We start from the raw sequence: 13,329 nt of genomic DNA on the forward strand, positions 1-13,329 counted from the left end.
GAAATTGTTAAAGGAAATAAGTCTGTGTGTAGAAAAGAGTTTTAATTTCTGAAATAAGATCATAAAAATCTTAATTTTTTTCCAAATGCATCTTACCCTCAACAACATACAAAGACTGACATCAACATGCATGTGTATATATTATATTTTTACCGGCCGGATATATCCCATGATCCAATTATGGTAAATATCATGACCTTATCATTTCTCCAAAGTAATTTTACATCCACAAATACATGATAATATCACCTCTCACCTTTATGCATACACATACATACATACATATAAAGCTATACATAAACAAATATAGATACAAAAAAAAAAAAAAACAAAAAAAAAAACAAAAAAAAAAAACAAAAACAAAAAAAAAAAAAAAAAAAAAAGAAGAAGAGAAGTGTTAATAGGAGCAAAAATATTACACACAGTACAATAATTCCCTGATATACAAATTAAAATAAGAGCAACAGTATATATATATTACAGTATTGTTGAGTTGTAGTTGAAATGCTATAATAAAATATATGTGTTTGCATATATGTGTGAAATAAGAAACAATATAGAAAATATGGACTCGATCACCTAAAAATGGCTAATGACAACCCTATTATCACCACCTAATTAACAATATAATTCTTCTTCACATCCAGTCTTTCCCTAGCTAGCATGCTTATTAGCAACAAAATTAAACCTCCGATCATCAGTATAGATATATGATATGGTATGATGTTCAGTACCTGCAATAATCCAACCACTAATCTGCAACTGCTCAGCCGCTTCAACATGTAAAACTCTGATCTGCTACGGTAGAGATGGAGGATATTAGGCCTAAACTTAACCTTATATATATATATATTATATATTTATATGTAGTTATATATATATATATATATATATATATATATATATATATATATGTATTTATGTATGTATATATGTATATTTGTCTCCCCCCAGGCTTTGGACATTTACTATACACGGTGGCGTAAAACTGTGAGCAAGAGGACGGACGGACGGGCGTTTAAGAGTACCAATTGATGCCGGAAACCTGGTAGGGTTGGCGGAAGACGCCGTCGTTGAGAGCCCCCAACATGGTTTGTTGGTGCAGTGAAGGGGTTTGAGGGAGGTGGCTGAGGAGAGTGGCTATGGACCCGTTCTGCTCGTCGCTTCTGGAAATGCTTGCTTCGTTGTTGTCGGCGAGGAATCGCTTGGTGGGAGGAGAGGCGTCTGCGGGGTGGTGGTTATTGGCGGAGGAGTCGTCGACGTTCCAGAATAGCCCCGGGAGGCTCCGCTTTGTAGGGAGGAGATTGGGGGTGGACGGGACAAAGGGCAGTTGGGCCGTTCGGGCGCCGCCGAGTGAGGCGTCGCCGGGAACCAAGCCCTGGTCGAACATGTGGTGGTGGTGATGATGATGATCAGTTTGGAGCAATGCGCCATAATTGGAGGGCTTTAATCCCATCTTCTGGTGGGTAACAAAAGGCGGAATTGATCCCTGCAACATATCGTTCAGATCATCACTCTCGTGATCCAAAGGCCTTTGCGAGTTGTTCTTCTTGTAAATACGACACAAAACCCAATCATCAAGCTGTCAGAAAGGACAGAGCTTTCGTTAGTTTTAATAAGAAAAAAACATTATTAAAATCCACGAATTGATCGAAGTTGACTGAAAATCCAAAGAAAAACGTTGGAACAACTCACCCTTAAAGACCCGCCTTTTGATCTATTGGCGATGTCCAACCCAGGAGGCTTGTTAGAGGTCTTGTTATCTGCAAGCCTATATTCATGCATGATCCAATTAGTCTTCACTCCCTTGGGCGGCTTTCCGCCGTAGAAAACCAGCGCTTTCTTCACCCCCACTTTCTGCGTCCCTCCCGCCGTCAACACCGGCTTGTCGGTCCCCGTCGCTTTCCAGTAACCGGAAGTCGCTGCTCTGTTTGGCCGAGCTCCATTAGGGTACTTCCTGTCTCTCGGACTAAAAAAATACCATTCTTGCTCCCCAAACGTCGCCTTAGCTGATAGATAACCATCATATCATATATATATATATATATATATATATATATAATCATCAACACATATACATTAAAAAAAAAAAAAAAAATCCTTACCTGGAAGCTCCCATGGGTCAAACTTGTAGAGATCGACTTCAGCTATGATAGCTACCGGAATCGGAGCGGAGGCGACCTTCTTCTTCAGGTAGTGGACGACGAGCTCCTCGTCGGTTGGGTGGAACCGGAAGCCCGGCGGCAGCTGAGGTTGCTGTGACCCGCTCGATGAATCGGTGCTCTCCATTAATATATCACTTTGATGATCAATTGCTTAATTAACAATCTATCAGCCACGATCGTATATATTTATTTTCAATTTTTTTGCAGTTTTTAAGATTTCTGGAAATTTTGCAGGGGAGGAGAGCGGAAACGAAGAAGCCGAAATGTCAGCTTAGAGTGGGCTAGCCCCTTGTTTTATATATATGGTTTACGAACGATTTATTCTCTACACATGTCATATCTTACCTAGTCTCTTTAGACCAATCAAGGGCTGCCATGTCATCAGTGGAGGGTACATCCGTCATTTGGTTTATAAAACCCTTCCCCATTAATAACTGAAAAAAGACGTTCAACATTTCTGAGTTCTTACATACGTGTCTCTTGCTAATTAGACGTTAGAAGAGAATAAATAAATAAATAAATAAGAAAAGAGAAATTGTTCTGAATCCCAAAAATAAATTTAAGTGCTTGGTTATTAAATAATGTTCAAAAACTTGGAACTATAAATATTTTATAAACAAGAGAAAAAAAAAATGGTGTTTTCAAAAATTTCACATTATTTCAATAATTTACATAATTAATAATAACGAGAAAAGAAAAAGACATATAACATCATATACCACGTTAGTGGAAATTAAATTATATGATATAACAACTTGCGAGGTTTAGTGGCGGAAGTGGTGATTAGTGCTGGGGATGACGTCAACTGAGAATTAGACATTTAAGTAACGGACACGCGCCATTTGTGAAAACGCAAGGAATTGCGAAACGTGTCCCGGGGAAGAGGGGGTTGGGGTGGGGACCACCGTTTGAACACACAAACAATTAAAGATTGATAAAGACGAGATAAGGCTTTAACGCTTTCAAATGTCACACCTTTGCTAATGCTAGCATTAATTTACCATCATTAAAACAAATTATATTTTTGTATAAAATACATCAACATTAGTATAAAATACTGTATAAGTACCACCCTCTTTTTGTTATTTTTGTTTAATTTCCTCAAATGGACAAAGATACATTGCATAACGCCCAATATTGAATTTAAATACTGTATGATTGTATTTAAAACTTTTTCTAATGGAATCGGTATGACTAAATTACTTTAAGTGATTTGATTTATTAATTTATGATAAAATTAATTAATTTTCATAAGAAATACAAATCGCATCATGTACGTTTTTGAACATGCCCGAATGGACAGTTTAATTGTCACATTGATGACTTTTAGGAATAATGACCCGTGATTGAGTCTCACCAGCGCAAGTGTGGTAGCATTGCAGTAAGCAAAACTAGAAAAAAAATAATGGAAGTTAAATAATATAAGACGGTGTATGGTCTGCTTATGTTATTAACTAAATTGTTTACCGCTCCCTAACCTAATATTCTCTCTGCAAGGGTTTTCCCTCATCCTCCATCGATCGGCCGCCGTCTTCGCTCGTTTTGTGGAGGCGGCGCCGATCTCCTCTTGTTTCTTCCCCTACTCCGACCGTCTCTCAATCGCCTGTCCTTCGGCTTCTATCCCGCTGCCGGGGCACCTCTTCCCGCCTCTCTTCCACCGCCACCATCTCCTCCGGCCCCTCACCAACATTTCTTCCTCATTCACCACCGTCCCTCGCCATCTCCAACTCCATATCCAAGCTTCTTTACATTTTTTCAGCAGTTTGGTGTTCATGATTTGTTTTGGCTGTTTTAGATTTGATTTTCATATGTTATTTTGTTAAAGTTATTCCCTCTCATTTCGATTGCGAGTTATTTCCTCTCGTGTCTTTAGCGAGTTTTCCTCTTGTTTATTTGGCGAGTTCTTTTTTCATAAAATGAAACAATTTATCTGATAATGGAGTATGTTTGCTTCATCCCGAGCACCGAAGAAGATTTGAACATTGATTTGCAGTTCAGATTAATTGAGATATTGTCTATGGACAAAAGAGTCGCAATAGAGTTAGACATGGGTAGCAAGATCATTAACAATATCAAAGAAGCTACAGGTTCTCCAAACGAATTCAACTTCAATCTTGAAAAACAGTCAGAGATTCAAGTTTCGTGTAGCATTGAAAATTTGTTTCAATGTCCGATTGTAAACATGTTTTATCATTCCATCGCTCTTATTGTAAACTTTTCATCGTATGATTAATGAATTAGCTCTTTTATTAAAAAAAAATACTAAATTATTTTCTTGATCTCAAGAGTACAATTATTAGAAGTTGACATAGCAACATAACAATACAATTGAAAGAAATCGAATCCATGTATAATGTGAAAAAAACTTACTATTTATACTAGGACTATTCCAAATACTAAGCATCTTGGTTGCTATACACAATTAATATGTGACGATTCTAAGGTGATGTCTCACTTGTTATGTTGCAGTAATAACATATGCACATTACATTACATGTTTTTTTAATGCTATATGACAGACTTGGACTTTGGGTTATTGTGTTGTACGTTTTGAGTTAAGTTGTTACACAATATTCTATCATAATATAGTATTTTTAACTTTTTTTAAAAAAATCTTATTATATAATTAATATTATGTTACTTTTGGTGCTCTGGTTATTAGTATTCGATATCCGGTATTATTTCATTTTTTTTTTTTGAAAAGGTATTATTTCATTTAGTTGTATTAAGTTTTAACTAAACAAGGTAAAATCATGGTTAAATTTTATAACGAGACAAATAATTATTATTTCATATTGAGGTGTGTCTAATACTTAAAAAAAAAAAATGATTTATAATGTTGTCAATTAACTAATCAATATAGTTAATTATATTTAATTTTTCTAAGGGCACATCTCTTGTCAATTTTTCGTCCCCACTAATCCATTTTCAATCATGACACTCCATTCATATGATTTCAAAAGTATTTATTTATATAACTTTATAACGAACCATATATTTCTTATTTTATTTTATTTTATTCCTTTCAAGTTTAAGGTCAAACACATTAACTATTTGTATGTGACAGAATCTATCATGGAAGCTGTGTTTGTACTTTCAGCCTAAGGGTGGGGCCTAAACGTTGTCTACTTGGTCGACTACTGAGTACTGACTGAGCCCATCCTTTGATTGTCAATTCTTTTATTATTTGTTTTATTTTATTTTATGTGTATCATTTTATTAATAAATTTATTTATTTATTAGATGATAATATATAGTTTTTTTTAAAAAAAAAAATTATATACGTAGAAACAACGCCGAAATTTTTAATAAATACAAATTAACAATCAAATTTTAAAATCTTAAAAATAAGTAAAATAAGAAAAAAATTAAACAAGGAATAATTACTTTGACTTCAAATGTCAATGTCTCAATATATGATAGCTTTAATAAATCTAGAGTTGGTCCCCAAAAATTAATTACACTTTTATAATAATTTAATTTGAACTCATTTACACACACACACACACAAGTAATATTAATTGATTAAAACTTATTTTGTAAGCATATAATAAGATTATACTCGTATTGAAATTTCAATCTCAACGCTAATTTGCTGTATTGTGTAATGTGTATTATCAAATGTTGGTATATATAAAAAATTGGAACTTAAAAATTAAAGGTCTTATGTAATATATAATCTATTCTACACCTAATTAATTTGCCAGTGTTAACCCTAAGAAAGTGATATCTACTAGAAAAAATTGAAAATCATGGGAATGTCATATTCTCATTATTAACTATTGTCTATTCAGTATGAGTAATATTATTCTAGTTCTTTAGAACAGAGTTTAATATGGTTATTTAAAAAAAAAATATTTTTAGATAACAAGAAAAAATCATTGGCGTCAATATTCGAAAGTATACAAGAAATTAAAATGAAAGATGAAGTTTGAAAATATATATTAAGGTTTTAGTTCATTCCATGTTATATATATGATATTCCCCATTATTCAAACAAAGTATGATTGGTGATGATGAGATGATGTAAGATGGCTTAATCCAATTGGAGGTTTAGACGACCTTAGACCAAATGTCTGCATTAGATGGGTTAATCATGAAGTTGTTTTTGAGGAAAATAATGTGAAGTGGCAGCGACAAATTAGAATTTGACACTTACATTATCTACCATTTGTTTGGTAGCTAGTGACTACTGACTCTCCAATACACGTATAGTATTATAATTAGGTTAAATTCCGAATAAGCACTCCAAGTTTATGCTTTGTTACAAAATAAACCCTCCTACTTTAATGTTTATCTTGGCCTCCATCCATGATAACTTTATGTTCTTATTAAGCTCGCTTCACTTAAAATTCCATTCTTATTCTGCTTTGTTTATGTAATTAGGCACATAACTTTATTTTTGGAATAATATAATAGGTATGGAGAAAAAGTGAATGGAATTTTTGTGGGTAAAAATTTTGCTCAACAACTTAGAATATACCGGGAACTTGCATAATAGGCGTTTAACATTATGGCATTATTAATTATTAATCTGAATTCAAAATCATATCTAGTATTTGATATGAATATTTGATCATGAGGTTACGAAGTTAATCCGAAAATAAATTAAAGTTAGTCATCATATATAACTCCCGAAACTCATGAAAATTAATCGAGATGTTTTCAAAAGATGTTCAACTTAATTAAAATAGCCAGTCAAAATATTCCAACCCTTATCTTATATGCTAATACACCAATATTCAACTAATAAAAGTAGATTGAATGAAAAAAAAAAAAAAAAAAAACTACAGTTCATTATCGTAGAGAGGGATAATGTACCTAAACGTGCCAAATATTTGTAAATATATATCCGAAAAAGCTTAGTTGAACATGCCGTCAGCAAATCTAAAACTTTGTTTTCCTTAATCAAAATGTTGTGTCAGGGTGCCAATATGTCATAGGCCAATTCATAAACATTAAAATTGGAATTTAATGTTATCTTTGACCCCATAGCTTGTCCACTCTCTAACTTATCCTTCCGGCGGCCGCAAATTACATGAATTCTCACATGTAAACACGCAATCCAATATAAAATGAAATAGTAAAAGAATCAAGAAAAAGTACTTTTTTTTTTTTTGAAAAAAAAAAAGTACTTATAATATTTATTTTTCATTGAATTTAATGTATGACGAAACATGTACCATCATACGTACGCATGCAAACACACAATTAAATAGAATTTTATTATAGAATAACGGAATAAAAGTATGATGTTTGGAAAAACTATTTTACTTTTTAAGAGATAAATAATGATAAGTAGAAAGATAATATATAAATATAGGTCAAGATGATGAGCAATGGCTTGTTGAAGAAAAAGAAAAAGAGGGGTTGGAAAGAAGCACTGATGAAGGTGAAAGAATATGTGTGGTGGCGCATAAAGGGCCGGTGATGGAGTGAGCTGAGTGATGTCATCATGTTATGGGGAAATTATACCCTTCTATAGATGAAATAAAAATGAAACCTTTAATAACAACTCCATGTGGGTTGCATCTTTGATTCATCAAATTGTAATATAAATATATGTGAAAATGTATCCAGAGTTGTGTCTGTAAAGTTTGACTCTTACTCTTTACACTTATATCACTTCGGTACCAACTGCCCCACGATACTTAGAGTAAATGAAATCTTTATATTGAAAAACGAACAGTTCATATTTAAATTAATTGAAATTAAAGTCAATACAACTGTTAAATATGTGCGTCGTAAAAAATATGGTATCCATCGGTTTCTAATTCAAAGGAAACCTAACTTGCCCTTTATGTTGTTAGCTAGAGTGTGAAGAAACAAAGTAAACATGCATGTGAAAAATGGAGCTAGTTGCATGCATGGCCTCTCATAAACCTAATGCTTAACTAATCTATTTGCAACCACTAGTACTTCATAAATTATAATAATAACCTTTTTTATTTAGAAAATAATAACTTTGGCTGGATTGGTTAATTATAAATAACTCATAACACGGTTATTATTCTTCATATCAATTAGGTACCCAATTACCCATCAATTCATCTAGACTCTATTATTACAAAATTAATCAAATAAAATCACATTAAATTGTACATATAAAATTTAGTAGGAAAATTAATGCAAATATATTTTTATACTTATTTTCAAGATTAGCTAGCGCTAATATTAATGGACTACAGCATTATCCTCAATTAATTCCTCTCCGGAATGTTGATGAAAGTGGACGCAACGTATATGCAAAGCTACAAAGCCTACAACGTTATACAAATAGCGTACTCCGTAATAATACTCTTGTTGGCGTAACGGATCTTTATAATTTTTTTTTTTCTTTTTCGATACATCATGTTTCTCAACTTATATTAGACTCATAGTTGATGCCAAGGGCGCTAAAGGAGGTAAATTGCGATTTGTCCAATCAGCTCTCAGTTTTCACCCTAGCTTGGGTGTACACTCTTCACACAAGAGTTATACAAGTAGAAACGTGTGGTACAATATTATAAAATCTCGCTCTTCTTAATATATCTAGGGAGAAAAAAAAAAAAATATATATATATATATATATATATATATATATATATATATATATTATATGTAGAGCGGATGGGATGGGAAGAGGATAGCTTAATTAGCTTAGGTAGCTAATTTAATTTGTGTACGTATGTATGAAGGTGATAAGGCTAAGTAGAGAAGTTTGGTAGGTGGGAATATTATTTGTATGTATGTAATGGGAGGGCATGTTTTGCTGCAGAAATTACGCCACAAGATATGCATACTTTGCTCGTCACTGTATGCAACCTTAACAGACTCCACCAAAGTCACAATTGCATGACATCTCATTAACCTATTCTGTTTTGCATCATATACCATACCCACTATTATTTCTATACTAGCCTTTAACTACTTTTGCATTATTTTTATTTTGTATCTATATATAATAATTCACTCCGATCCGATCAATTCTTGTAGGTCCATCTGATATGATATGATATGAAATGCAAGTGTTGATGTAATTTGGATCCATATAGTATATCATGTTATTTGTGACATTTTTATCACTGAAAAACGCTTTAGACTACTAAACTTTTCACTTTTGTCCAATTAGGTCATAAGGTTAAAAAGTGTGCAATTTAATCGTTAAACAAGTAAAATATGTATAATTGTGACATATAATCTAATTATATTACTTACATTATATGTACTAAGAATTGTCATTTCCTCTGTCATACTAGTTGAGATGAAAGATTGAAATATTTTCAACTCAATTTAAAAGAAATCACAAAAATGACTCAATTTAATTGTGCACTTTTTAAAATTTAGTGACCTAATTATATAAAAAGTAATAAGTTCAGTAATATATTTGACACTTGTTTTTTTTTTTTTTTAATAGTGAAATTAAGAAGTTGGGAGTTGATAAGCTAATATAGTTTTTCCTCTTAATATAACATTATTGGGTATTGGTCACATGGATGTTATATACGAGCACAAAATCGGATTACATAAAATATAGACGGCGGCGGCCGGCGGCAGACTACATATAATAGTGATAAACATGGCATGTCCACGATGTTTTTTAATGTCACTTGCAGATTTTGGTTTGGTTCCATTGTACTTCTATGGGATATTGGGATGCCTCAAACATTATAGAATTTAGATCTTTACTGCACGTGTTTATTGAGGCTTAAATTGCATGGCCGTCCTCCTTATGTCAGAGGTATGCCAGATCCCCATTAAAATGTATTCTTTAATATTCATTTTGTTTTGGTGTACTAAGTTTTTGGGGATATCCAGAATTTCTACCGTTCTTCTTTTGAGAGGGACATCATTTAAGATTGTTTCATATCCAAAGTCAATGATCAAAACATTAATCTTTGGTGAAGGATGGATGAGTCCTTTCCACTCAACCAAACCCCCAAGTTATTTTGGTGTACTACTATCCTATGTTATTTAATATTTCATTACTAAATTGATTCTTTATTAATTTGATTGAAGTTAGTCAATTTATAAGTATCTATGAGATTCTTTGTAAATGTGCTTTATGTTAAAGAGTTTTACCCAATTAAACTTCCTATTAAATAACAATCAAGGGCGCATTCTAAGCCAAATTCATATTAGTTTCACGTACCATGGCGTGACCATCATATGTTGTACATTAAAAGAAATCGATGGATTAAAATTAAAGAGTATGAGTATTGTGTAATTGATTTTTATAAATTATTTTGGGACATTCATAGGTTGTAAATTGTAATGATGTAATATATAATATATTCACTATTTCGAGTAATAAAGCTCAAACTTTGTTAAAAAACTTTTAATATATGATAATATTTAAAATTAATAATTTGTTGTATCTACCTTAATTTATAGATAAATAGATTGTTATATGTGTACCCAATTTTTTTTTTTTTTAAAAAGAATATATAGATTGTTATGTATACCTTAATAATTAAATTATTGAGCCATCCATAATATAATTAAGTTTTTTTTTTTTGGAAGTTACTGACTCTATTACATTGTAGTATCTGTTGAAACACAAAGAACCAATAATTACACCTCCACTGAGGTTTGAACTCATAATCTTCCAAATGAAAGTCCAACCTGGGTACCATTAGACCACATAGTCCTAGTATAATATAATTAAGTTAAACAAATTAAAGATATAGCAATGGACTCCTATTTCATGCATGCCTGAATTTATGTTTCTCTCGACAAATTAAATGTATGGTAAAAGTTGAAAATCCTCCATGATTAATATGTTTTTTTTTTAAACATTTTATTTGTCTTTTCATTATCTCATATATTCATATTAAATTGTAATTAATTATATATAAATTTTTATTTAACATTATTAAAAAATTATGTATTGTTCTATTTTTTTTAAAGCTACTAACTCTATTAAAAATATACACTGTAGTATCTGTTCAAACATACTACAGTGCAAAAAGTCAACAACGTCTCCATTAAGACTCAATCTCATGACCTCTCATATGGAAGAGGTCACTACATGCCATATGAGCACAATGTGCTCGGCTATGAATCATTCTATTTATTAGGTTTGAAATTGATCTTTATAAGTTAAAGAATCATTTTTTATACTACATTAATATTTACATTTCACTAAATAAGACTAATTTAATCTTAATCTCGATCAAGTTTGATTCTAAAGTAATCTCTACATGCAGTAGCAATATAGAGGGACTTTATGTTACATCAGAAAATCATTTTAAGTAGTGCTTCTGGCCACAAAATGTGTTACCTAGTGCACTATGCCGCCTAGGCTCATCTGAACCTAAAACAAATTAAAGACAAAGAAAAATAATTTTTTAATTAAATCATTTTCAAAACTAAGTACGTGACACGATAGGTGAACCACAAGTCTATATATATAGCATATATATAGCTACAACATGGATTTCACTCTTCAATTACAAAAAGACAGTAAATTATTATATTTACAGGTACGTACTATACGTGTGTGTATGTAGTGCACATACATAAAGAAAGAATTGTTATATTACACCTACTCCTGATATCTGCATTTGTTTCCTTTTTAGGTGGTGAGGAAAATTCGTAGTCATCATTTAAGGGTATTATGATGAACTCGACTGAAAGAGTGTTGACAAGAGCCAAATTAATAAACTTTTAGTACAAGATGTATGGAATATAATCCTATAAAAAAATTATTTCTAGAAAATAACAAGCATAAGAAACGAAATGTTAAGGGTCCGTTACTAGCAGAAAACTGTTCTATGTTTTCTATTTTCCAATTTTCAGTCTTCATTCTCTGTTTTTCATTCTTTGTTTTCTGTTTAGAAAATTTGTTTACTAACAGAAAATTGTTCTCTTTCTTCTGTTTTCTAATTTTTCAGTTTCTACCCAAAATTTAGTTTAGATAATATTAATATATTTTAGCTAATATTTAAAATATATTTTTTGGATATATTAATTTGAATGTCATGTAATCCATGTATATGGATATATAACTTTTACTTTGAATTCTAATATATGTGAGATTTCAATATCCGATATCTGGACCGAACTTGTATTATGACAATGTAACATAATTAAAAATATTCGAACTAATAATCTATTGAGTTCAATCAAAATCTAAAACATTATATAGAGTTTAATTCTTAATTTTGATAATTTAAATAATGTCTAAATTTAAAGTGTAAGCAAATAAATTATGTTTAAATGAGTAAAGTAAGTGGAAAAGATAGAAGATAGTGATAAGTAAAATAAGATGATAATTAATGTAATCATAGTAATGTGATTATAGTGAAATATAACTAAATAGATGAAGCATGTGCTCCATCTCAACTAAAAGCCTAAAGCTCATAGTTGGTTAACGCCCCCTCACGTGTGCGGTGGGTTCCAAGCAGTGGCGCTGAGATTCGAACCCATGCCCTTTGGTCTGACTTTGATACCAAATTGAAGCATGTGCTCCATCTCAACTAAAAACCTAAGCTGATAGTTGGATACACATTAATAGACCGGTAAACCGTAATCGCTTACGAGTGGGACCTTTGGTCTGGCTCTGATACCAAATTAAAGCATGTGCTCCATCTCAACTAAAAGCCTAAGCTGATAGTTGGATACACATTAATGGATATATGCTCACAGATAGATGATTCTGTTTTCCATTTTGAAAACAGTTTTTAAGTGTGTTCCAGTTTTACAGAAATTTTCAGAAATTATTTTCAGTTTTCAAAATGGAAAACTGTGTTAGTAAACATGTTTTCTGTTTTCTATTTTCCAGTTTCCGAAAATTTCCAGAAATTTTCAGTTAGTAAACGCCCCTAAGGGTTAGTACGAGTTGAACGAAACACTCTTTCATTAAAACGTACTACATTTTATTGTTTACACTCTTTCATTAAAACGTACTACAGTTTAATGTTTGAGCCCTCATAGATGGCACTCAAAAGATTAATTAACCTTATTTGCTAAATATCTATGCTATACAATTCAATATTCTTCTAAAAGACTCTTGTATATATAGTTGTGCAAATTTCTTCCTTTTCCAATGTGAGACTAAGGCTACTTATAAGCCTTTCCACCTTCATTTTCCAACTTAAATGAGTTTATTTTGAGAATTAATTTCTCATTCACCCATTATCCGTTTTGAGCGTACCCCTTTGTCTCACTATGAAGAACATGA

At 31.7% G+C, this 13,329-nt stretch overlaps 1 protein-coding gene across 1 annotated transcript; it reads right to left on the reverse strand.

The window, feature by feature from the left end:
- Positions 1-396: 396 nt before the first annotated feature.
- Positions 397-2,441, reverse strand: LOC109187274 (NAC transcription factor 56-like). Its single transcript, XM_019337450.1, has 4 exons — positions 2,106-2,441; positions 1,696-2,009; positions 1,016-1,582; positions 397-982 (listed from the first exon to the last, which is right to left on the reverse strand). Exons 1-3 carry the CDS (start codon positions 2,287-2,289, stop codon positions 1,019-1,021), a joined length of 1,062 nt encoding a protein of 353 aa, XP_019192995.1. The 5' UTR covers positions 2,290-2,441; the 3' UTR covers positions 397-982; positions 1,016-1,018.
- Positions 2,442-13,329: the final 10,888 nt, after the last annotated feature.

Source organism: Ipomoea nil, unplaced genomic scaffold (assembly GCF_001879475.1).
Source record: "Ipomoea nil cultivar Tokyo-kokei standard unplaced genomic scaffold, Asagao_1.1 scaffold1421, whole genome shotgun sequence".
Taxonomy (NCBI): domain Eukaryota; kingdom Viridiplantae; phylum Streptophyta; class Magnoliopsida; order Solanales; family Convolvulaceae; genus Ipomoea; species Ipomoea nil.